The 26,266-nt window shown below is 41.5% G+C and overlaps 3 protein-coding genes across 6 annotated transcripts; 1 reads left to right on the forward strand and 2 right to left on the reverse strand.

Moving 5' to 3' along the window:
• Positions 1 to 1,472: 1,472 nt before the first annotated feature.
• Positions 1,473 to 10,364, reverse strand: fem1c (fem-1 homolog c). Of its 2 annotated transcripts, none has more exons than XM_069683189.1 (6): positions 9,045 to 10,364; positions 5,583 to 5,752; positions 5,258 to 5,446; positions 4,417 to 4,928; positions 3,829 to 4,005; positions 1,473 to 3,438 (listed from the first exon to the last, which is right to left on the reverse strand). In XM_069683189.1, the coding sequence occupies exons 1-6, from the start codon at positions 9,586 to 9,588 to the stop codon at positions 3,174 to 3,176; spliced, it is 1,857 nt and encodes a 618-aa protein (XP_069539290.1). In that variant the 5' UTR covers positions 9,589 to 10,364; the 3' UTR covers positions 1,473 to 3,173. The 2 variants fall into 2 exon arrangements, with proteins under 2 accessions (XP_069539290.1, XP_069539289.1); XM_069683188.1 differs by having other exon boundaries at positions 5,559 to 5,752.
• A 416-nt stretch (positions 10,365 to 10,780) lies between these two features.
• tmed7 (transmembrane p24 trafficking protein 7) lies at positions 10,781 to 14,690 on the reverse strand. Of its 3 annotated transcripts, none has more exons than XM_069682572.1 (4): positions 14,659 to 14,690; positions 14,156 to 14,362; positions 13,134 to 13,379; positions 10,781 to 12,468 (listed from the first exon to the last, which is right to left on the reverse strand). In XM_069682572.1, exons 2-4 carry the CDS (start codon positions 14,312 to 14,314, stop codon positions 12,232 to 12,234), a joined length of 642 nt encoding a protein of 213 aa, XP_069538673.1. In that variant the 5' UTR covers positions 14,315 to 14,362; positions 14,659 to 14,690; the 3' UTR covers positions 10,781 to 12,231. The 3 variants fall into 3 exon arrangements, with proteins under 3 accessions (XP_069538673.1, XP_069538674.1, XP_069538672.1); XM_069682573.1 differs by having other exon boundaries at positions 14,156 to 14,359; positions 14,659 to 14,677; XM_069682571.1 differs by lacking the exon at positions 14,659 to 14,690 and adding an exon at positions 14,521 to 14,546.
• Positions 14,691 to 15,987: 1,297 nt separating this feature from the next.
• On the forward strand, positions 15,988 to 24,506 carry LOC138609896 (RNA-binding protein MEX3B-like). Its single transcript, XM_069682570.1, has 5 exons — positions 15,988 to 16,742; positions 17,874 to 18,112; positions 18,285 to 18,330; positions 19,863 to 20,587; positions 20,828 to 24,506. The coding sequence occupies exons 1-5, from the start codon at positions 16,094 to 16,096 to the stop codon at positions 21,236 to 21,238; spliced, it is 2,070 nt and encodes a 689-aa protein (XP_069538671.1). The 5' UTR covers positions 15,988 to 16,093; the 3' UTR covers positions 21,239 to 24,506.
• The last annotated feature ends 1,760 nt before the right edge of the window (positions 24,507 to 26,266 follow it).

Below are 26,266 nucleotides of genomic sequence, written 5' to 3' on the forward strand. Positions count from 1 at the left end.
AAAAAAACATGTGCCTGATATATCGGTATCGAAATCGTCAATTGCCAAAAAGGGTTGGAAAATATCGGCATATCAGATATCAGCAAAAAATCAAATATCGTGCATCCCTAATATATTCTTCACACATAAAATAAATGTATGTAAACTATGTGTTTATTGTAAATAAAATGTCATTAAGTGAAACAGTTTGGCTAACAGCCTTTTTTGTACAACAATGAAGCTCTGTTGTACAGACAGCTAGTATATATAAGGCTGGAGATGATACACAGACAGTGTTAAGAGGATCAATTCATTGTTTGTTTTGTTGATGAAAAAATGAGTATCACTAGCCTTATCAGTTAACCCTTTAACCTTTACTGTCTGTGTTGCCAGATTTACAACACCATATTGATCACGAATCAGCTACTGTGCCAAATAGACACATTTATTGTGCGGTCAGTGCTGAACAGCCAAGCTGGGAACTGTATTTTTTTCTTGTACTATGACCAGAGGCATACATATTTGCAGAGCTCCTATCATGGACTTGGTAAATAATGTCAGTCTCTCAACATGGGAAAACAGTCCAATTTCTAAGTAGTGCGCCCACTCAGCCACTGTTGTTTTTATTGCTTTAAGCCATGAGTGCTGAACAAACAAGCCATAAATCAGCATGGTTTTATTCCGGACAGTTCCTGGAAGCGACTGGATGCACAACATGAGCAACCCCTCCGGCGATGTCAAAGGTTTCTCTGGACACATTCCAGTCAGAGGGTCCTGTGTGCACCCGCTCCCAGCTCAAGTAACAAGAATGAGTCTACCACGCAGTGACTCTGACGTGAGAGCAGCAGCAACATGGACTGGAACAGTCTGGAAAAAATGTACGCACTTTGGAAATTTCAAATGCTTGAAGCAGTTATGGAAGCAGAAAAACAAAGTAGTTGGATGGACTCTAGAAGGGCTGCAATGATTAATTGATAATAATTTAAGTTATAGCCAACTATTTCAAGGACTGATAAGTCAATTTGAGTGTTTTTTTAAAGAGTAGTTTCTATTTCAGCTACTTTACAGACACTATATTATAGTTTATAATGACAATATACTAGGCCTTAAGAAAAACTGTCATTTTACTACCACGATCAGCGCTAGTTGCAGCCCTACATAATTGCATGTCTTACTTCACAATTAAAGTCTATATTGTATTTGCTCATTGGTAAAGTATGACTACTTCTATACCTTTGAAGAATCCATGGTGTACACTATCATATAGTAATACTACCTTCCTGATTGGAGAGATACATGTAGTGTGGGTGCTTTGCATCCTTATTAGGGCGTAGGAAAGTAGCACCAATTAAAATCAAAATGCAGACGCTTTAAAAGGCTAAAAGACAGAAACCCATCATTCCTTACAAACATGAACATTCGCTAAAATCCCCTTCAACAAAAGCACCACAAAAGAATAACTAAGGAAATAAAGACATTTTGACAAGACGACAAGTGCAACATGGGTTTATTGTCAAACTGGTTATTAAGACATGAACTTGATTAATGCCATATCAAATGTTAAACTCCGCTGTAGTAAAGTGCAGATTCAAATCAAGTTGCCCTGGGAGTCCTCATACATTTTATATGTCTGGTTTTGAACTGTCAGGTTTAACAGACTGCAATATGAAATCCTACAAATTATGAAAAGCCCTTTTTTTCAACCCACACATCTAAAGCTAATGTGCAAACAAGATAATTCACAAAGCTGAACTATTGTGTATGTCGAGGCGTCCTCCCACTCATCCGTGTCTTCATTTCTCATAGAAATGGACGACAGTTGTACAAAATGATCTATGAAAGGTTTTCTGCAGTGATTGGTTGCTATGCTGCTGCTGCACATGCACAGTGGGCCAATGTTGGTAACCTACCCAGATATTTCTTTTTGATCGTGATTAATAAAAAGAACGATGGCGTTTAAAGGTCGGCCATGTATGAACGTTAAGAGGTCACTTCTGTGTACAAGCCAGCACACTCTCAGGCTTCTGTAGACAGTTAGTTTGGCTGCTGTGGTTTCTTGTGGCAGTCATGTGCATTATGGAATCTCCATGAGTGCCACTTTACCAAACTCCTCAATCATTTGTGTAAGCTAAAAAAAAAACAAAAAACAAAAAACACACTCTGCATACAAGAAACACTCACTCCTCCACAAATACAAACATACACAACCGCTCAAATTCATTCACTCGTCTTACAACAATCAGTACAATGGTTTGCGCCCCCTCTCCCTTCTCAGATTGAAGTAAGGGGATACTGAGGAAACGGCAGCAATGAGGTAAACACAAAAACTCATGAGAGATATTGCACAGACAAGTGCCGGCACAGAATACAACAGTCTCTCTTTCCAACAGCCTAGCCTGTGCATAGGAAGAATAAAGCACTTATGGTGTTCGCAGACATTAAACCCTTCTCGTAAAGCTTTGTTATACACTGAAGTGGGAACGACAAAATGAGTCATGGCTCCACACCACTTGGCAGATCCAGATTTGCATGAAAATAACTAAATGTATTGTAAAAGTACAAAAAAAAAATAGTAACCTAATGATAACTGAGTAAGGGTCCATGACTGTTGGCAACAGTGATGGGACAAACAAAAAATAACCTGAAGTCCCAGCATATGTAGAAAAGCCTCAATCCTTGCTTTGAGAAGAGACAAGCAGGCAAAGTTGAGGCCGGGTTGGAGCCAGCATGGAGAAAAATCTCTCAAGTTTCATTCAATAAATAGCATAGTGGAATATGCAAAAAAATCTTTTTTTTTCTAAAGCAAAAATAATGTAAACCCCTCGCTCAGTTCATCAAGAGATACAACTGTGTTTGTCCATGTTGCAATCAACTCTCAATAAGACCTCCCATAGAACAAGCTGTGGCTCCATGAAAGAGCAAACAGAGGAAGAAAACAGGAACTCATTCCTCCTTTTACTCCGATCTTTCAGTTCATTCTGGTTGAAAGGGGACATTTTGTTCTGGTGAATCTTCAGGTTCAGACTCTCCAAATAGTTTGAATTTGCTAACCCACAAAATTGTGTCTTTCAGCTCCAACACCTTGTGGGTCAGGTGTTGAACTACAGTGCTCCGAGGTCCGTCCAGTCCACTCGATGTTATCACAACCCTCCCCCATTTCCATCCATCTAATCCCCTCTACTCCTTCACCATCATTATCTGTGGAGCAGGACGAAGGCCTCCAGTTTCTCTGGGATGTTGCCCCGGTAGTCAAGGCTGTGCTTGATGATGGCTCTGGCGGCGAGGCACTGCAGCGTGGTGTGGTTTATGGGCTGGATGACATTCCTGGACAGCTCTTTCTCGTCCAGGAGGTCGCAGGCCGTTTGTTGGAAGGCGTTGGTGCTGTCAAAGTGAGTCCCGCACGAAATCAGCAGGTTCATGATGTCTGGGTGGCCATTCGATGCAGCTATGTGCAGGGGGCTGGAGTGTTGGAAAAGATAATAGATCCACTATAAGATTATGTTAAAACACATATAATCATTGGTCTATTCTGTCATTAGGCTACAATGCAATTGACAAGCTTTTTAGGAAAATTATTATCTTAAGAAGATAAACTGCAAGTTTAAGCTGCTCTTTATTTAGATTTCTAAGAGATAGTTATACATAAACAATCTCTTGCAAATCCCCTGAAGACTTAATGTTGTGACTGTCTTATTGTTGACCTTGTTGGACGAGAGCCAGCTATTCAAGAGCCCTGTCGACTTTGCTGTTTCTTATCAACACAAATATTGTTAAAGATCAGACTCATGAAGATAAAAGAGCAGCTAATAATGAGAGCTAATTTAGAGTAGGAGACAAAAACAAACTGACCTGTTGTCATCCTCATCGCGACTGTTCACATCTGCCCCACACTCCAAAAGGATGGAGGCGACCGTGAGGGAGGGGAACTTGCAGACGGGATAGCGACCTACACAGGTGGTGTTGCGGTCGACTGCCAGGTGTAGCGGACTGTAGCCGTTCTTACCACACGGCTGGAGCTTCAGGAATCTGAACACATGGAAAGATGTCAGCTTTTGAGTCATGGAAAAACAACAAGGCGACAAGAAACGACAAACATCTTAGGAACATCAGTGAGTAAGTACTGGAAAGTGTCCCAAACAACCACGAGAAACTCAGGTTTGGTTGTTTGTGGCAGAGGTGGGATTATATTGTTTCGTCGACTGGCGCTTATTTGCGGTAAGATGGAGATGTAAACGTGCTCTTGCACCCTGACTGGCAGAGCATGAAAAAGACAATTTCGGAAATGAGGTCAATTAAAATCACTGCAGCAGAACACATCCATTTTTCTCAAGACTGCCAGGTTTTATGTGTCATTTTACGTTTTAAGATTACTGAGGCAATTTCCCTCACTGAAAACAAAATTGTTGCCAATTCAAAAAATCCACAAAGAAAACCCACCTGTAAATAGTTTCCTTCTTGAAGTGGTCCTGCTCTGCAGTACACTGCACCTTCTCTAAAAGACAAATAAGGTGCAGGATGATTGACAGGGCCTTACTGAGCTGGGCAGGGTCAGGAGGCATAGGTCCGTTCTGTTTAACTGCCCGCTCAATCTCCAACACGCTCTTGGAAAGGATTCCCATCAAGTCCTCAAATGACACAGATGTCCCCAGCAGCCCCTTGGCCCTGTCCTGCAGCATGAAGGAGAAGAGCTCAGCGAATGACAGCAGGCTGGAGGCCGTCATGGGGCTGAGGGGGTCTAGATTACTCTGCTGCATGTCCAAAGCATACTTCCACAGATTGATACAGCGCTCAAAGTTCCCAGAGTCAGCATAGACAGCACCTCGGTATCGGATGTAGTAAGACGTGTCTGGATGTTGTGGGCCGAGGATCCTCTCACGGATGAGCAGTGCCTGCATGCGCATCTCATCCGGGTCAGATATCAGCCCGTCAAGCTCTTCGCCGTTTGTGACCTAGAAAGTGGATTACAGGTTCAAAACCTGGGCATAAAGTCAGGCTTTAAAGAAGCAAATAGCTTTAAGGCCAGACACTGAATGGCTGCAAAAGCTTCAGTGTGTGTAACAGAGTTTATTTATCAGGTTTTTCTTTTCCTTTGTGTCTTTTTATAGACAAAATCATGGTCCTAAAGGTCTGCTCTTAGTTTCATTTCTTTATGGTAAAACACAAAAATGTGCAGCCTTTGTCTCATATTGATGACTCGGACTAGTATGAAGTTTTTCCTGCGCAGCAAATCTAGGAGCTATGTGGGATCATTCTGGGGGTAGCGGAAAGGGATACTCACCTCCCTGGCGTAGTCGTATGCCATGATCAGCTGCTTGGGTTCTGGTTTATGGATGATGTTGTTACTGTCCATGTACCTGAGGTCCATCGCTCTCTTCCAGTACTTCAAAGCGCCGAGCAGATCTCTCTTCTTATCAACAAATGTGGCTCCCAAAAGCTCCAGGGCATCAATGCGCTCCATGTGGCTTGTCTGCAGGAGGATTTTTTTTTTTATTTCTCCAAATATAAATGTTAACAATTTTCAAAAGATTATAGCTATGGTTTCAAACACAGAAACTAACATCTATGGGAACAAACTCTACCTTGTAAGGGACAGAAATCCTGACCTGCTGATGCGTTGTGAGGTCGTCTACGATGTTGGTGTGTCCTGTGACGCTGGCAGAGAGCAGAGGTGTCATGCCGTAGCCGTCCTGCTCCATGGATGCTCCGTACTGCAGTAACATCCGCATGATCTCCAGACTGCCTGACTCAGCGCAGTCATGAAGAGCTGTGTTGCCTATAAACAGAGGGGAACAACCGATATTGTTACTTGGATTAATTTAGAAGGAAGACAAAGCCATGTCCCCACATGAGATGCTCAGTTGGAAGTCAGGGTAAAATATATTGTTCATGCAATGCATTATCTGTGTTTATATTTTTATACAGGAATGCTGTGATCTACAAATACATTTAATAAAAGATTGCATATCCATGTTGCCAGAAGAAGCCATTTAGCTGAGATATAGCATTTTTGATAAGGCAGATGTGGTTTTAGTGCTTCTGTTATAAATGTCCAAACATTCTCAGTAACTACATACAACTTAGACAGCTATGAGTGCAGCTGTCTAAGTTATATGTAGATGTCTTTGAATAAATTAAAAACGGCTGCAGATCAGCTGATGCCAGGGTTATAGTGGATGATGCCATCTAATCATCTGTTACATGCTTACTTCCACCCAACGATTACCCATTCAGGTAGGACTTGTCAGTCTCACTTGTCAGGCTCACAGTAAGTACATGTTACTCTCAACACCTCTCACTCAGAAAGAATATAGCCGCTCCTGCTGTCCCTGACTGTAGTATAGTGGGTAATACTACGGAGTAGTTCTCCACTCATGTAAACCTGTGCATGTGCAGTGTGAATAAAGCCCTGCAAAGCGTTCTGTCCAATAATATGTCTTCTCTTGACACTGTAAAGGTGTAAAAGTCTTGTTGTTTGGCTTCCCTTGGTGGGTGTGTCAGATAGATTCTTAGCCTCAATCAATACATAAAAGAGCACATTTTAAAACACGTGTATTCATGTTGTGATAGTTCCTCACTGAAGATGTACAAAATGCCATATTTCAGTATGTCTGTGTGCGAAATCAGCAGTGGTGCTTAATGCAAGCCTTGTGCAAGTGAAAAGAGTGAAGGCAGCCCAACAGAGACAAAGTTCCCTTTAACTGCATTTACTCATTAATATTTGAATACAGCATCTCTAACAGTATATTCCTGCAATAGTGTCCCTTTAATAGTGTATATATAATTAGTAGCTCACTTACATCTTTTCTATGGTTAATGTGTAAAGAAAGAAGACCTCATGCATCATGAAATGACAATGGATACACACATAAGGGTATGGTGTAACTTAAGTCCACAGACTTATTGTAAAATGATTGCAAACGTCTGGAGGTAGAATACTACTTGGCCAGACGCATGTCTTCCCTATTCTTGTCCAAAATAGGTCACTCAATCCTGGGAATCCAGGTCAATCCTCGACAAAAACACTGTAAAAAGCTGGTACTTCCTGGAGATAAACATGGGTAGTTACGGTCATGTGGGAGCACTTCCTGATTTTTGATAAAAACTAAACAAAACAAAAAAAAGATCTACACGCTTCCGAGCAGATGTCTAAAAATAAGTCAAATATATTCAGCACATCTCATACACTTCATGTCCATCCTTAGCAGTTAGCCTTTAGATTGACCACTCTCAGTACACTGAGGCTAATCCATATTCAGGTAGACAAACCGGGTTAGTCTGGGATTAAACATTATTTATACTCTGCAGTTTCTGCCAAAACTACACTGATCAGATTCTTTTTCCATCCAACTATTGACAAAGAAAACTTCAGGGGCTGTAGCACAGAAGCTTTTCCCAAGAGATGGACAAGCAGGATGGGTTCACGTCACAGGAAACACATTTTAGCTCGGTCTTTTGGGTGGCCATATGATTTCAAGTACTTATACATTCAGTGTTTTATATTTACATTTAAATATTTCAAATGTTAAACACAGCGTGCTCCAAAGGAATATCGTCATATTTCATGGCAATGAGCCTTCTTCAAAAACAGCTTCCATCGGAGTTGACACTGTTTCTGTGGGATTATGTTCAACATTAATATTAATAGGAAAGGTGTTTGAATTTATCATCCACACAAGCAAATCCACTTTTGCACACAAAACAAGTTAATCAAGAAACTTCACAAATCCCTTCAAAACCTAGGGATTAGTCTGAATACTCCTTATGTGCCTTAAAGCAGAATTTAGGCTACCTTAAACCCAGGTGAGGAGGGCACCTCAATAATAGCTTCTCTTTGTTCGTGTGGGAAGAGAGAGCAGACCAAAGCTTTAAAGCAGTTCCATCAGCTGCCATTGTGGTGTCCTGACTATTTTTTCCTGACTTGATGCCTTCCTCTATCAACACAATATCCATTGTTTTTGGATATGTGCCACTTCATATCTAATATTAAACATCTGCTTCTTCCTGTTGGTTCAGCTGTTATGGGAAAGGCAACAGTCTGAAGAATGGGCTAGCGAGAGTGCTTTCCACCTCCATCATCACACATGATGGGCCATGCTCACTTTTAAGCACATGCATTTGTTTGTGCACAGTAGAGCAGTACCTGCCCCCTGCTCTTCAGCTGGGGAAAGGAGATTAAAAAGACGCCACATATAGGCCTTTACTCATAATGTGTGTATGATAAGAACACACTGTGAAAACAGGAGTCGTAGACTACAGTGCTGGACTGATTTGAGACTAAAGCTTTAGCAAGTTATTAATTTAACTTTTCAAAGTCATGTCAGTATGAAAAAAAATCAATTCACATCCACATAGAAAATGTCTATTTTATTTCCAGCTCTAAGATTCACTGTTTTACATGCTTGATTGTTATGTTTGAAATTTGCCCTGAAAACATTGTCAATCTCTAAACCATGTTCTAGTAACAACTTTTCAATGATTTCCTTCCTTCCGTGAAAACCGGTGACTTTTAATTTAAACACACCACCCCAAGAATGAATTCCAGCTAACCAAGGAGTATGTCGTATAAAAAGGAACTAAAAGCAGGCTTTTCTTTTCAAGCAATCCTGTGGTCTTTCATCTCATAAAAGACAGTAACCTAAAAAAACCACAGATGGACACAGTTTTTCATGTATTTTTAAAGTGCCATCTAAGGAGAACAAGATATTCAGACACACCCACAAACTCAGTCCAGCCCTGACGTAGACATCACAGTTTTCCATTGTGAAACCAGATGTTCATGTTATTCTGTTGAGTCATTTTAGATGGAAACATGCTAAAGCTTTATCAAACATTGTTTCCCTGCTGTTAAAGCAAAGTGAAGATTTAGATCCGCAAACAACCGCCTGTGATGTATGAGGGCATGAGGGGTTTTACCACCACATAATTACTGTTATCTTTCCCCAGAAATACTATTAAATGTATATTAACAATACATCTGACCGGTTCATCTTATCCCAGGGTCAGAGTTCATATTAATAAAAGAGGTCACTTTGTGTGATTTACCTGTAAATGGGCAACCTACTCACCTTTCACACTTTTTCTGTTGACATCTGCTCCTTTCTCCAGCAGGTACTGCGCTATGTCCTTGTGTCCCTTATAGCAGGAGATCATGAGACACGTGTGGCCGTGTCTGTTGGCCACCTCCAGATCAGCTTTGTGCTCCACCAGGTATTTCACAATGTCCAGGTGTCCGTCAAAGCAGGCTGCTCTCAGGGGCGTCGAGTTCGTCAGAGTCGTACTGTTGACAGAAGCTCCGTGACCCAGCAGGGACTGGACCACCTTCAGGTGACCTGCCGCCGAAGCGGCCCAGAGAGGAGGCGCTCCCTCAATGGTCTCCCCGTCAAAGTTCACCGACCCTCCGATCTCCACAGGAGCGCTGCAGCACTCCAGCAGATACTCCACCAGGTCCAGGTGTCCGTACCGGGAGGCCATGAGGAGCGGGGTGGCCCCGTTTGTCTTCTCGCCCATCAGCTTGGTCACATCGTGTCCATCTTTGTTCTCCAACAGTTTCTGGAGCAGACGGAGCTTCCCGTCCCTTGCTGCGTTAAAAACGGCTGTCTTTAGATCCATTTCTGATAGTTAGTGTCACCGTTTAATAAAGAAGGCAACGATGTTCGTGGAACAGCCGGTCAACGATGTCTCGAGGTGTAGCTGTGGACCGGGGGTGCTCGGGACCCTTTGTTTACAACGAGCTCATTTACTAGCTCACGATGAACCAACTAATGCTAGCGTTTCGATTAAAAGCCTAAAGGCAATTCGTGGGTTAGTAAACTTCAGCTCTTAAAAATACCTAACCACCACGTGAAGCGAATCCTAAACTCGCTAATTAATAAGTCAGACGTTTGAGGCGACCCTTGGTCCAGTAATACATTTGTCGCCGAGTTCGCAAGGTGGCTAGTCAACTTCCTTGATAAATTAAGCTAACCGACTAGCTCCGTTTAGCTGACACACATCACACCTCTTTATTGATTGCTCGACCGATACTCATCCACTGACATGTCTGCCCCTCCAAGAGCCTCGCCTCCATTAGCTCTGACTCCATCTCTTGTCATTTTCCCATGAAATACTCCTGAGATGTTATTTATATTCGCTTTCTGAGGGCCGAATAGAAAAATCCACCCCCACTCGTTACACCGTGCTGTTGCTAGCTTAGCCTGTGAACACGACAAACAAGCGGGGATATCCCCACTATCCGAGTTTTTTTTTTCTTTCACACACACGTCGAGGAACAAACGACAGACGTTACCCCCAAAGCAGCGAGTAATGGTCGTCCATGTAGCCACTCAGCAAGCTGGCACGACTATAATCTCAGCGGAGGTAAACAGGGACGTTTCTCCACCCACGGCTCGACCGGATGATCACGACTCAGTTTGTCAAATCGCAAACCCAACGCAGTCTTTTTTCTCGACTGGCGCACGTGATTGACGTGTTAACGTCCAATCACAGAGCTGATGGGCGATGACGTAGGCAATTAAAATCCAACAAAATTAAATTGCTGCTTAATGAGTATCTGGAACTTGAAAAATAAATAATAATCATGTGTAGAGAAACTAACGTCAAAAGAAATATTAAAATACCTCCTCTATATTTGCAGGATTAAGAAATATCTTCGAAATATTATAAGCATGCAGAACCGACCACGGTGGCCTTGATTATATCACTCCCTACAGGACGAAAGAAGCACGACCAGAGGATGTAAGCACAAAGTCTCCCTTAAAAAAAACCTGATTTTTGGTACTAAAAATAAAAGTATACAGCGACGTCTTAGCAGAAATTTATTCAGCCATCCAAATCAAATAACTTAACAAATTTCCAGAATGCCCCAGAGCTGAATTTTTCTTCAAACATGACCTGTCAGCACACAAAACTTAAAGTGAACAACTTACCAAAGCTGATGTACATCTGGTGAGAATAACAGGATGTGGCAATTTTAACAGAAATTAATCTTGAACTTGTATCTTGTCTCCGTTTCTCGCATGTTAAAATTTTCTTGGATGATGAAAACATATCAAAAGATCTTCCTTCCCGTTCCTTAATGAAATTATTTGAATAGTTGTTGAGGATCTAAAATTTCAAATTACAACAACAACTGAAAAGGTACTAGAATTTTCATATATTTAAGCAATATTTTGCAAAATATGACTTTTATAACAATGCTGTATAAAACCAAGAGGACAATATCAGCCAAAAGATAAATAGGATGTTACACTTCAAACAGCAAAGGCAAAATTAGATATAACATTGCAAGTCTTTATCACAAGTTGGTGCACAAATCATTCGCGCATTGCCACTGAACACACAAAATGTGTACATTTGAAACACTAGATAATATTAGGTTTGTTTTTTTCTGTCTCCCATACTGAGTCAAATATATGTAATACGTGTAATTCTAACATTTAAGGGGATAATTCAGCTCAAATTCAAAAAGGGATTTAAATTTATTCAAGGAATTGACTGCAGTTTCTCAAGGGATACCATCTGCATCTTCAAATTCAATCCTTTAACCCAAATACAAATCATTTCAGGTTAAGGAGGGCTTAAACTCTTTACAGTGCTCTCCCTTCTAATAATTCATCTAAAATGACACAGCTGATAAAAGTGAACACATTGTCTAGTCTTCCCACCGAATACAGCGAGATTTAATAACACAGAAAAAAAGCAACATATTTCTAACCAAATGCAACCTTAATGGGGAAAACATACTTTGCCTTACCAGAGCTGTTTTAATGCTCTGCAGATAAGGAAATAAATCCTCGACTCTCATTATAATTACATTTTGTCAAAACTTTTCCACTCCCATGGTTATTTCAGAGCACAGTTTAGGCGGAAACATAAACAGATTAGAGTTACAAAAGGACACAAATAAAATAAGAACACATTTAGAAATTATTTCCAATATTTAAAGTATTTAAGTGTGGTTTCACTATACACCCAGCTGCTTGAACTGCCTTCAGTACTTACAAGCAACACAAGCAAGCCACTCTTCAGGTTTTCTGCCTTTTCCCTCAAAAAAATAAACACACATAACCTTGCTCAAGACTCGTGCATAAAGTCAGTAAGAATACCAGTGCTGGATGGTGATGACATGTCAGATTGTACGACCTGGCAGTTTGATAATTTCAGATCAGCAATGATATTTTGACTGCCTCTATGCACACGGGCCCTGGTACAGATAAAGAAAGTGATGAATCAGAATCCAGGGCTCAGAGACTGTTACGATCCGACGCGTGTTGTGGTGGTCTTCTTGTCAGAGAAGAAGCTTCTCAGAAGGACCACCTGACTGATGCTGACCACCAGAAGGATAATGGCTTCTCCGATGGACCAGAATGCCACCCGAGTGTTGAGGTCCTCCGCCCGACTGCGTCCCTGGGCCTCACGGAGGCGGAAGTGTGTCTGATAGTCGATGACTGACTTCAGGGCCTCGTGGATGGACACACATGCTGATTCCATCTGGTAATAAAAAATTGAATAGAACCAAGACAAATATAAAAGATATTTCTAATGACTAACCAATCATCTTCCAGTTTCAAACAAGCCTTTCCCCCCTCTTTTTAATGATTCAGCAATCATTCTGCAAGTAAAAACAAACTTCAGAACATAGCAGGCACATAAGAAAAACTCATAGATTATGTTAACTACAAAAAAATGTGCAACAACTAAGCAAGGTAAAGTAGGGCTGTGGATGTAAAAAAAACTGTTTATCCTATTTTGCAGTCTTGGTTTCTTAACCAGGATGTCACTGTGTACATATACACAATGACAGCAGACCAGTAAGTAGAGTTAAGCAAACACAGACAGGTGCTTAAGCCATGGCAGCAAGATAAACTTCTTTTCAGGTTAAAATTGGGTGGAGCTTGGCTTGGAATTTGCAGAGGTCATAAAAGTACATGTACCTATAGAAACTATAAAGGTGTTAGTTTTACCAACAGCAGAGTGAGACAGATGCCGAAAAATGCATCATGTCATGCTAAACCAACTGCAATCTGGAAAATGTCCCTGTCATTTGTTAGTAAGATAAAATAAAACAAATTTGTCCTCAGATGAGAGTTACTCGACCATCACAAACACTCAAAAGCATGAGCTTGTGCATCCTCACACTCACACAAACAGCTCACCTGGGTAAGAGCAGTGACTCTGTTCTCATTGGGGAAGAGTGGAGGGTCGTCGCCAACCTGAAAGTCAAAGTAAACCGTCTTGTGTGTGAAGGTGGAGAACTCGTTACTGAAGCAGAACTTGTAGGTGCCGTTCTTGGCTGCTGTGAAGGTAAAGCTGTCATATTGCTTCTTCATCTCCTTGTACAGTGTTGTGCTGTCTGGGTCCTCCAAACGACAGTCCACATCATAATGTCCACCAGTCACCACCTGGGAAACAATAAAGACAATGATATTACTACGGCACGATTCAATTTGTGAAGAGACCAAAAATAATAATATTAATAACTATTACAACACGGTGGCTTGTGGAGGTCTGCTACTGTCTTATTTAAATAAAGACTGATCTAATCAAAGCTAAAGGCAGATTTAGAGAACATGCGGATTAGTGTAATTGAGTAAGTTGTAATGTTAGCGTTGAAATGGTTGTTTAACAACTTAAACACCTGGTTAAAGAAAACAAACAACAGAAGACTTTACAACTATGTTGTGAGATCACTAGTAAAAAGACTTCAAGATATCCTTAAAAACGATGACAAAAAATTGCACTCTCACAGTTTCATATGAAAACGCATATGAATTTTACCATTTATGTTGTATTACAATATTGAAAACCCAACATTCAAAAACTTAAATGATGTTACCCATAAAGGTTTTGCTTATGTGGACAAAATCTATTTGGTTGAGCCAGTAACAAAGTCTATCTTAACTTATGCACTGAGCATCCAAACGACATTAATAAAAACAAAGCCAAAAATAGGCAATACACTGGTGTTTGTGAAAGAAATTTGAAAGTTTGTTCTGAAAAGTTAACTTTGTATTCACCGGTAAGATGAAGCTGATATAAAGCTATTCCTAATCTTAGGATGTTGATCTTTAAAGCCTGATAGTCTTATCAAAATGAACATTCTAGGCTATTTTCAACTGTTTAAAAATAACAACTTCCCATTATACAGCTGAGATTTGTGCCTAAGAGAACCACATACCTGAAACTCCAGGGTACACTTGGTGCCGATTATGATGTCCTCGTAGAAACACTGCTTTGCGTTGTCTGGAAGCTCAAAAGTTAGCTCGGAGCCTAGTACCAACCCACAGAGAAGCTGGGCCCACAGCACCTTCAGCAACACCCGAACAGATCCGTACATCCTGAAGTCCGAGAGCCACGCTTTAAAGAAAACCTGTGAGCAAACCTGCTGAGATACACATAAACAGACTACAATCACTACCGAGGGTGGAAGAAGACGTATAAGGTGACAAAGCAAACCCGGACATTGGTGTTAGCGACAGTTGTTAGCTTAAGCTAACTAGCTAGCTGCCTGGCCTTTCAATTTTAAAGACATAAACCACTTACCATTTTTAACATTTTCCTATGATCATTGTATTACGGTATGACGGACGCATTGTGGTGATTGGAGCTAAAGCAAATTTAAACATTAACATTTCTTAATTTATTATTTTGTCTCAGTCAGCATTAGCTAACGTTACTTACCTCGATATGCTCACCCGGATACGACTAATGCTAAGTAACGTATTACAAACGTGACACAGCATTGGCTGTCAGATGTAAAAGGCCCGCCTCCTGAGTGCTTCCATTGGTCAAAAAAGAACAAGAAGAGCAGATGTAAGATCACGTGGGCCACGTCCACAGACGTGGTAAACGTATATTCCTTCTTCGTGGCTGCTACTAAACACCCCTTAGTTAGATAACAGTGTGCTTGAAAGTAATGTTTTTTAAAGCAGTCAACATGATACCATATTTTTGTAAGGCTGATGTATCGAAAATGTATCTGGAGCAAAACTAAATTATAAAAATACATAATCTTAAATGATTTCAGTTGTGAATGGAGCAGAACTCAAAATAATCCACATTAAATTACTATACAACCAAATCACAATTCTATTTTACAGGACTCATTAACTTTATCTTTTTTTATCTAAATCTAAAGGCATGTGCTTCTAAGAACTGGTATTATGTTTGTGTTTAATATCCTCATTTGTTTCTCATTATGAGGCTTTTGACATGTTTTGGGTATATGAGACCAAGGGTTGTGACATAATGCATATATATAGGCTCTATTCTAATAAAACGGACGACTGTATTCAAGAGGGCTGTCGAATGTCGAGTACACCACAGCCTCCATTGTGATACTTAGGAGATGATGTTCCATCCTGTGGAGGGCACCTATGTTGCCCAACTCGTCCTGCCTTTTCCTAAGTTTGACATTTTTTTTATAAGAATGGCCACTCTCTTTATAAATTCTCTGGAAGATGGCTGTTATATTGAACAATATGTAACTTTGTCCAAAAGTGTCATTTGGGTCATGTATTGTCCTTTAAAGTTGTAGTGCTACTCGTTTGTCATAAGACCAGGCTCTAATTACAATTAGAGGGACTGCACCAACAGTGGACACTTCTTGTGACCTGTAGACATTGTAGTTGATATCGGGTCAGTAAGACACACATTGCTCATAACTTATATAAAGTGTTCTCACCCTTATTTAAAGCATAAATATCTTCTTTCTGCTTACCCTCTGTAAGTGCCACGATGTTAGTAATCTGTCATACCCAGCCCCCTTCCCCCGTTGCGTATTGATGTTAAAGCCATCGTAGCAGGGCACCTATAATTTAATTAATGTTGAATTATTATCCTCATAGCCAATCCCTGCATGATGCGCGCGGAGAGCGTCTTCCTGACTGTTGTGAATACACGTCTGACCCAAAAAATAAAGTCTCGCGTCAACTACTCGTACGAGATTACAGTGTGGGGAGGGCTGCATGGAGAGCTGGAGAGAGACAAAACAAAAGCCACACATTTCAACCAACAGGCGCTGGTCGCTTTTTATTTTTTAGTTCAACCCAAACAAATTTAATTCACTATTCGTATCGATAACTATTTGACGGCAATATTTCAAAAGCTTTGCATCATGCCGAGTAGCACGTCTTTGCTGGAGGCCGACGAGGGAGAGTCCGAGGTCCCACCGCCGCTAGTGCACGCTTTCGCCGGTATGGGCCTAGAGGAGCACCACGGCACCCAGAGCCAGACCCCCGAACAACACGACGAGAGCCTCTCCTTTCACCACCACCACCACCAACAACACCAACAGCTCGCCCCTGTCTCTCATTTCAACCTCCTCGGTACGGTTCTAGACTTGAAGCCCCTGCCCCTGCATCGGCCGCCCTCGGGAGATGAAGTGAACATATCGGCAGCGCCCGAGGACGAAGAGCCAGAAGTTGTAGCTGCCGCCGACTCGGGCTGCACCAGCGGCTCCTTGTTAGTGCAGGCCCACCGCCACCAACATCTCCCATCGGGACCGGGTGGCTCCTTGATACCGCCCGGGATGGAACCGCAGCACATCGAGACGGTCTTGTTGTACAACGGAGACGAGCGGGATGATGTCGGCGGCAGCGCCCTACCACCGGCTAGCAGCATGGCGATGCTACCGTCCGGCGTGTACGGGGAGCCGGGCTTTGAGGCCGAATCCTCGCTGTTGGCTCGGAGAAAGAGCGTCAACACGACCGAATGTGTGGCCGTGCCGAGTTCTGAGCACGTGGCGGAGATTGTGGGCAGACAGGGTGAGTCGATGTCCGTCGGATGGTTTTGTTTGGAACAATAAAGCTGCTAAAGTAAAGTTGCTAATGAGAGTTGGGACGAAACTTACGGGGGAATAGTTGATTAAAGTAAGCAAAAAACATTTACACTTGAAAAACAGGTAATTAAATCAAGAATATGTTACACAATGAAGAAAACAAGGTTTTCATTTTCAACATTTTGCTACATTTTAGTCGTTTTGTCGCAAGTGGGCTCTGATGTTGTAATGGCATCAAGTATGCGCTAATTCGCATAATTAGGTATCATTTTTCTAATTCAAAATGTTTGATATAGGACTTCTGATCAGTTCTGTGTAGTTTAAACACAACATATCTATAATTAAACCAAAGTATCATTTAAATTTACCAGCTGCATCAGTTAGCTTTAGACCAGTTAGCTTAGCACTCCTCCTAACTGGGTCATCATCACCCTCGCCCAACAACCTCAAATAAAGTTTACATCACAAGTTTAGTCAAACAGCAGCTCCTTCTGTGGCCTCTATCTTAAAGCCAATCAGTATTATGGATGTGTGTTTGTGTCTGGCTGACAGTGAGCTGGTGCCGAGCCGTGCCTAGTCGAGCTAAAGCAGGCTTGTCTTTGTCTGAGGAGAACATGAAGAGCAGTGTGCAGGTCACCATTGCTCTGCCACATCAGCTGTGGGTTATAGTTAGCTCCGTGACATAACCTAGACTTCTGGGTTCCATTAAAAAGACGGGCTTTTTTGAGATGTCCAACGCTTTTATCTGGTCTTTTTAAATAAACTTTACATAGCTCAATGGTAGGGTTTGGAGGGTGTTGTTATGTCGTATTTGAGAGCAGTTGGGGGAGGGTGCACAGACTGCAGTGTTGACAACAACAGGAAATGGCTCTGGTAATGATGCTGGACTCTCAACCACAGCTGAAGGGAATATTTAATTTATAAGCTATGCAACTTTCAAATTGCATTAGGGAGTGGAAGCTTAAATTGCATGTGCTGTTATCTTTTATTAGGTCAATTTGTATATATCAAAGTTTAATACTATGTCTATGTAATGTGGTAGAATTTTAACCAGAGTCATAAATAATCTAACTATTCCTCTATCTTGCACTTCCTCTCTTTGACTTGACCCCGACAGGTTGTAAGATCAAGGCACTTCGAGCCAAGACCAACACCTACATTAAGACACCAGTGAGGGGAGAGCAGCCTGTCTTTGTTGTGACAGGGCGCAAAGAAGATGTGGCCATGGCTAAGAGGGAGATCCTGTCGGCAGCTGAACATTTCTCCCTCATCAGAGCCTCACGAAACAAGACAGGCCCTCTATCTGCTGTAACCGGGCCAGGGACCCCTGCTCTTCCAGGACAGACAACCATTCAGGTCAGCAAGCACATGATTATGAGTCATTGTGTGGAAACACACGTACTGATGCTCTGAATCACATACAGTGTATGTTTCAGTACAAAAAAGGGAGGTTTTTGTGGTTTAATTTTTGATGTGTCACTTTAAGTGTAGTGCCCTGTGGTAACCCTGTGTCATTTCAACCCCACAGGTGCGGGTACCATATCGTGTTGTAGGGCTGGTCGTGGGTCCCAAAGGTGGGTCTTCTGTAAAATCTCTTTCATCATATTCAGATAAACATTGTTTGATCCAGTGGTTGTGTTGTGTACTGTAAAGGAGTTAAAAAATATTTCAGCCATGGCTATTGTTGTTTTTCCTCATTAATAATAAATACACTATATAATAAATACAGTGTTGGGACCCCCTCGAAAACGAGATGATACATCTCAAGGGGTTTATCCTAATGAATAAATTACAAAGATAAATTATAATTTTAGACCAAAGAAGTGCAGAACAAGTCTCACTTACTCATCACACCGATAAAGGTGCTGGCACAATGTGTAGGTTACAACTGTGTGTAGGTTACAACTGTGTGTAGGTTACAACTGTATGTAGTAAATTTCTTAAAAGTTTTAGGTGTTTTACACGGTGGAAGGCACAGCATGAGATAGGGCAATTTTAAATTAAAATGTGTTGCTGTTTTTATTACTATGAAATTGAGGTTTAGGGGATTGAAAAGTTGAGAAATATTTTATTAGATTTATTTTTTTTACTATTAAAGTAATGGTTTACTTTGATTCTCACATTGTTGTCATAGCCCAAAAATAATCTTTCTTTTTGTCCATTTAATTGGGAATTGTCTTAATGGCTTACTAAATGTCTCTTTAGTTGCTTAGAGCTTCGTTTTAACCTCCTCAGCTCTACGCCAGGAGGTTACATTTTGCTGTCACAGTGTCTTTAACCCCTTGCCCTGTTGACATTACCACCTTAGTGTTAGAAAGCCCTGAGGTTGATTTGTAAATTGAAATGCAGCGGTTCCCAGCTATGTGCCATTAGGCTGTGGAGAGTGAGGTAAAAGAACATCAATATTTAAAGGGGAAACATTTTGCGCCGCACACAAATTTTAAATGTTCAATATTTAGTGTGAATTTTATAATAAGCGTCTCTGTTTTAAAAATGCAGTGAAGTCATATGTCAAAAAGGAATGCAACAAATCCATTCTTATTCCGGTATATTATTGACATCCAAAAAGGTTCCCACACTAGACTGAAACGCACAGGCATGTGGTTGAGTGGTGTGTGCTTTAGCCTGATGAGTCACCAAGACAACCTGCAAATCATTGCTATAATTACTGCACAGCTGTGTTCAATCCATTCCCAATTACAGATATTATTGTTGGAAGAAAAACGCATGCCATGACTGAAAATGTATAAGGCTGTTAATGCGACTTTGTGGCACTCTTTATTGGGCTAATTTGACAGCTTAAGGCAATCAGGTCAAGCTGTAGTTAATAGCCACAATGAAAAGTGCTTCTTTTTTCCCAAAGTCTCCACAGCTAATGTATTAAGCTCTATAAATACTGTAACTATGTATGTCTTTTTGACCCTTAACGGTTCCTTTTTGCTTCTTCAGTGTGTAATTTGTTTATCCTCCACTGTATATTTCTCAGGAATCGTCACACACATCATGTGTGGAACTAACTTTACTGCTGCACTCTTGACCTTTTAATGTAGACATGTGACTGACACTTGTTAAAGTACGAGGGTCTTGGTCTGGTCATATCTTTCAGGGGCAACCATCAAACGTATTCAGCAGCAGACCCACACCTACATTGTGACGCCGAGTCGTGACAAAGAGCCCGTGTTTGAGGTCACAGGGATGCCGGAGAACGTGGACCGGGCGAGGGACGAGATAGAGGCGCACATCGCCCTCCGCACAGGTACCTGCGGAGGCATCGAGGCTCCTGGTGTCGACAACAATGACTTTCAATTCAATGGGACGGACGTCAGCTTTGAGAGTTCTGCTACACTCGCTGGGTTGGGCGAGGCTGGCTGGCTTCACGCTGGTGCATCATCACCAGGTGGTGCTGGTGGGGGTCTGATGCCAATGAGCGTCAACGGTAATCCACGAATCAATAGCAATAGTGGTGTCAGAATGTCTTCCACCTACCGCAACGACAGCTCCAGTTCTCTGGGCAGCGGCTCCAGCTCAGCTGATTCTTTCTACGGCAGTGGGAATGGTAACAGGATGGCCGATTTCAGCCCGACTTGTCCGTTCAATGCCAATGCTAACAACAACAATAGTAATGGCAGTGCCAGTTTCTGGTTTGGCGAGAGCCTTCTTCCTGTGGGGTCTGAGGAGCTTGTCAGCCTGGGAGGTGGAGGCTCCTCCTCAGGATTCGACCCGTTAACCATCTCCACTGCCCAAGCCTCGCAACCTGCTACACAGCCACAAATCTGGAGCCCCTATGTGGACCAACAACCCCCCCAGACCTTTGATGCTCGTCAGTCTCAGGTAGGAGATATTCAGTGGGAAAAATACAGTCACAGTTGAAGCAATTTAAGTTTGAACATTTGCTTTTTTTTTTATATCCTCTACTGTAGACAACACGTATTGAGTTACAGTTATGGATACACAAACTGTCAAATGATCCATTTTTATTCAGAAATTGGAAACATATTTGCTAAGCAGCCATTTTCTATACGTTTTCAATAATGATGGTAATCTACTGACTGGTGTCATCGCTGTCTCCAGACCAGCCAGCCCGGGACGCCCCGGCTCTCTCCAACCTTCTCTGGGACAGAGGCCCTGGAGCACCCTCAGGCTCAGCGTGTGCACAGAGGGGCTTTTGGCTTGGCCGGGACCCTCGACACCCAGAGGTTCCCCTCATACAGCTCAGCCTTCTCCTCTTCCAGTGAAAGCACCGCCTCCTCTTCCTCACCTCCTGAATCCTCCCTCTCCTATCGCACGGGGCTCGGATCAGCAGGGAGAGGACAGGAGGTGTGCATCCACTGTATGGATAACCAGGTGATCGCTGCCCTGGTTCCCTGCGGCCATAACCTCTTCTGTCTAGATTGTGCCACCCACATTTGCCAGGGTCCAGACGCCGTTTGCCCTGTGTGCCTGTCCCCCGTCACACAGGCCATTCAGCTCCGCAACATGTGATTTTAATCCATCTTACATTGATGGCTGAGGTGGGATCAGCTGCCCAAACACTTCCAACTCATAACTTGTGTGGGGTAATTACAAAACTGACCCCAAGTCAGTGTCTCGGTGTGTCCTCGCCCTGGTTTTGTCCAAGCTGGTGTTTGGTTGACAGAGGTGGGGAAGAATAGGTGAATAAGGAATGATGTGTATTTAGGACATGGGTACGGCTGCTCAGCCTGTTCATGTGCCTGCTATTGTGAAGTCTTCTTCCGTGATTGATTAATTGATTGATCAATGGGAGGGTTGGAAACCCTCTGTGTAGCATTGGGTGGGGTGGGATATAAATATATTTTTGCTCATCACGATTTTTGATTTACATTTTTTTCCTCCCTGAAACATCTAGTTATCAGTCTTTGCCTACCTATATTTTATAAAAATTTTAATGTACTTTGAATTCAGTTCGATACATGAAGTTGGCTTTGGGTCAAATTTTAGTTTTTTCGCATCTCAAAACTTTTTATCCTTTTTTTTTTTTTGCTGCTAGAGTTTTTTTATGTGCTGAAAAATGGCCCAGCCCTTCGCCTCCTAATTATTGTGCTCTAAACTTTGAGGAAGAGATGAGCATGTTTACATATAGAGAGTCCCTTTATATGAATTATATTCTCCTAGCATAGTAAACTGGATATAATTTACACATGCCACATTATCTTGGCTACTCTATCACGGATTATTAGCCTAAATATTATCAGGATAGCAAAGTATATCTGAGCTACTTTTAAAGCAGATCTTATGTTTACATGCCCCAGATCATGAATCAGAATATTTAAGCATACACATGCAAACGCACCCAAAGAGGGTCAAACTTCAAAGGCGTCACACTCCAGTGGCAACCTCTTGTTGCCTCAGGTTTCTTTCTTTCCCAGATTATAACCAACAAGTGTTTAACTCCTCTGTAGAGTACCAGGAAGTTACACTAGTTCAGTATCGCCACGTTGCTTTCCATTTCTACTTAAAATAAGTGTTTACGGTGAACTTGTGCCTAATTCTGTTTGGAGTAAACAAAAAGAAAGAAGTAGTTCAGCTGACTCTCAGTGTTTCTCTGTCTTAAAACAAACTTGTGGCCTTTTTGGAAAGCCTATAATTAACTGACAACATTATCTACGAATCCAGATTTTAGCTCAAAAGAACTCAAGCTGACAGACAGAGGTCTTAATGTATTTGTCGAAGATCGGTCTCTTAAACGCATCTCGTTGGATCAAAGGTTATATCACAGGGATGTTTTTTTTTGCTTCCTATTTTATTGAGCCTTTTTAAATATTTACCACCTTTTCCTTTTTATCTTTTTAGCACCAAACACTTCCATTTCGTTCATTTCCCCCTCTTTCTTTTTCTTTTTGTTTATATCCCAACAATACCCTTGTTTGGGAAACCATGTTGTGTTTTGGTAACATTCCTCCTCCCCTGTGTTGCAGACACTTTATTAGATGGTAAGGCTAATTTAAAAGTTACACCTCACCTTTGAGCCAAAAGAGCTGATACTGAACGAAACTCTACTATGAAAGACGGCTGTAACCTGGAACAAATCGCCATACTGTACAGGCGGCCTGCTGACTTTTCAGACATCTCAATAGTTTCCTTTTATTTCACTTGAATGTTCTTTCACTTGGACTGCTCCAACCTGCGGCCGACGTTTTAAAGCCATTTCGCGTCCCTGCTGGGAGGCGGCCAACAGAATAATTTAATCCCATGTCTCGTCTACCAGGCCTATGCAAAAATGGTCTCAGTATGTTAAGTACTCCAGGAAGCACTAGATAAATGAAACTCCTTGGGTTTTAATAACAGAGCTCTAACAATATTGGTCTTAAACTTGTAGACGGTCACATCCCTTCTGGTTTTTTTCTACTACATTTAAGTCGTGGTTAACCTTCACGACCTGCTTAAAAGCATCAACGAGAAGTCTCAATGGTACACACTTTATGTTTTTATAACCTCGCTTGCTTTTATCTTGAGCTTTTCCTGTATCTTATCACACTATTGACTAGATGGGACTCCGAACACATTTGGGTTTTATTTTCCCCCTTTCTGTCCGTTTCTCTGCCTGAAAAGTTAAGAAAAGGGTACAAAATGGTGGAAATCATCTCAAATGTTAGCTTTAAACACCAGTGTCTCTAGACTTTGTTTTACAGGAATAACTGAGTTGACGGGACATTTTTGAAGGGGAAGCGGCTGGAATGATTTCATCTTGGACTGTGCTGACACTACATTAGGTCATACTGTTTCTTTACTGTGTGGACATTGGACCCTGGTCCTTTTGCATTCCAGCTGTAAACAGTATTTGGGAGTTTTTTTTTCCATCACTCAGCTCTGTTTCCTGAATATCGTTTGAGTTTTCTTAAGGAACTGAAACCAAGCGAGTCTCAAAAGTGCAAAAAAGCTCCATCTGCTTCTGCCCCTTCTGGTTTTCTCTCCGTCCTTTTGATTTGACTTCTCCGCTGTAAGAAGGGTCGATCTCTTTGCTCTCTTTCTGAGGGAATGCAATACGCTGTCGGCCCTCATTTTATTGACATGAATCTATTTACATTTTTGTGTATGTATTATTACTGTTAATGACTGATAAATATACAGAACTTATTTTTATTTTGTTACATTTCATATATATATACATAAATATATATCTATATTAAAATGTTTACAATAAGATTTCTAATTTTTTTTAAACTTTTTTCTGAGCGATTAAGTGAATGAAGAGTTGGAAACCCAGAAATGTTGCAGGAGGGTGTCAGTGCTATCTGCTTGTAGTCTAGTTCTTAGTTTACAGTATTGATGATAATAGTATTGATAGCTGCCGTTAAACTTAGTGGAAAATGGAATGTGCATCACGAGCATGTCTTCATAATGTACCGCCAATGTAAAACGTCACTCTGCAACTGTAAAAAGGCCAAGGATTCAAGCTGCCTGTCATGTCTGTACGCCACCAAATTAAGAACGGTATACTGTAAAATGTATCTTAGATTATCTATATATAAATTCATATATTGTTAAGCTGTACCAACAGTTCAAAGTATTTGCTAATTTTACTACAGTTTTGTTATGTATATGTAGGGGGAGTCTTATGGCATATAAATTCTTCAAATTGAGTCAGGAGTTTAAAAGCAGACTATATTTTATATCGGCCTTTTAAGTTATTGCGGCCAAAGCACTGATATTATATATTTGCTGTAAAGAGAATTTAAGAGTTTTATTTTTCTGATATTAAAGTTACTTAATAAAGACGGTTTCATTTTAAGCCATGTCTCGAGTGCTGTCATTCATTTATGATAAAAGTGTTTTAATGTTTGTGCTCACATTCCCATATTCTGCTAGATTTTTCTGAGCGTCTCCTGTGAGGAGTTTTTCGCTGGTTATGAAACAGACTGAAATTAATTCTGATTACTCTGTATGAGCTACAAAAGCAACCAGGCCATCAGCGACAAGATTGATTATTGATGAAAGCAGACGAAGCGATTAACTGTACCCTTCCTTTGTTTACATTTTCCAGGGCAGAAATTTGAAGTGAGTGAAGTGTATGACTGTTAAAGAAAGCAGGATTTTTGTTACAAACCACCACTTAAAGGAGCAAGTCGCCCCTGGAAAAATCCCCCTCAGACAAACTGGTGTTCTCTGTAATCGATAGAAGCAATCATATTTGACAAAGTTGTACAAATAGCTCGTCGTTTCGCCTATTCTACATTCCTTCAACACCCAGTGTATCAGTGTGTCCGGATCAACGGACATTGATCGATGGCTCAGGGCGGTACAGAATCCGAAATGCGGTGGATCATCTAAAAGATCTTTGGGTCTGCAGTCTACATTTCAAGCCTGAAGATTTTGAACGAGACGTGACATCGGAGGCGGGCATCCTAGATTGAGGAAGTGTAGTTTAGCGAGCTCCCTGGCCTCCGCCAGATTACGCGTTTTACGTAGTCTGGCGGAGGTTTTCCAGGGCTCATCGGAGAAGCGGATAGCGTCCTCCAAAGGCACAGAGCAAAATGCATTTTTTTTCCTACCATAATGACATCATAGGACTGAGGTTGAAAATCGGCAAACTGGCCCTTTAAGCATATACAGGACAAAATCAGCAAAGAGATGAGAGGTATGGCTTTGTCCACATGGGTCGCCAAAATAAACGCAAGCCGAAAGTTCCTCACAGGAGCTTTTTGAGCCACATGAGGACACGTTTCATCAAAACTGTACCATCAGATAATTTCCCCCTTCCTCATTTTGACACGTTTAATAAAAACAAACACAACATACACCCCAAGCACGAGGACAGAGATTCTATTAGGACTTGTGATGTTGCCACAATTTCAATCTCGTAAACAGTCCTTGGAAAACAGAGCCTGCTTTTGATTGTGGTTCTCTGGGCTTAATTGGTACCACAAGATAAAGTCCCTGTGGCCACGAAGTACCTTTGAAATTATTATGTTCAAAAGTAATACAAGGTGAAGTTTTTATCATGTGGTTGTACACATTATTGCTTATCTAATATTAATCATTCTTATATGTCCACAACACATAGAGCTACCGAGAAACTGCTCGTATGCAGTTTATTTTCTGAACCCTGCTGCCCAAATCCATGCTTCAAGCCTCCATTAGCACAAAGACTAGACTAGAACAAAGATTCTCTGCTCATTTGGCTGCAACAACTCTATTAAAGAAGGTAGTCACTAGTGTGTATGTGCTAAATTGCAGTGTGTGGAGGCAGGATTTTGACCATTTCACCCCTGATTGAGCGTCAGACACACTGAAGATGCATGTCTGATATAAGCAGCCTTCATCTGTTAAAATGGGGTGCATGATCCTGTAGGTGAAGCTGAATGATGGATAGCTGAACACCCTGCGTGTCTAAGACTGTAATCTGTGTGAGTGAGTCACTAAAAGGCCCTGCACCCCCACACAGGTGTGTTCAGCTGTGGTTGATTAGACTTCAGCTCAGGCAGTAGGTGGGTGGAGTACTGCTGGAATGAGGGACTTTTCACAGGAGGAAAATGACAGGGGTTGTTGCAG

Source organism: Semicossyphus pulcher, unplaced genomic scaffold (genome assembly GCF_022749685.1).
Source record: "Semicossyphus pulcher isolate SPU_LCO1_2020_fin unplaced genomic scaffold, fSemPul1.0.p SCAF_6, whole genome shotgun sequence".
Classification (NCBI taxonomy): domain Eukaryota; kingdom Metazoa; phylum Chordata; class Actinopteri; order Labriformes; family Labridae; genus Semicossyphus; species Semicossyphus pulcher.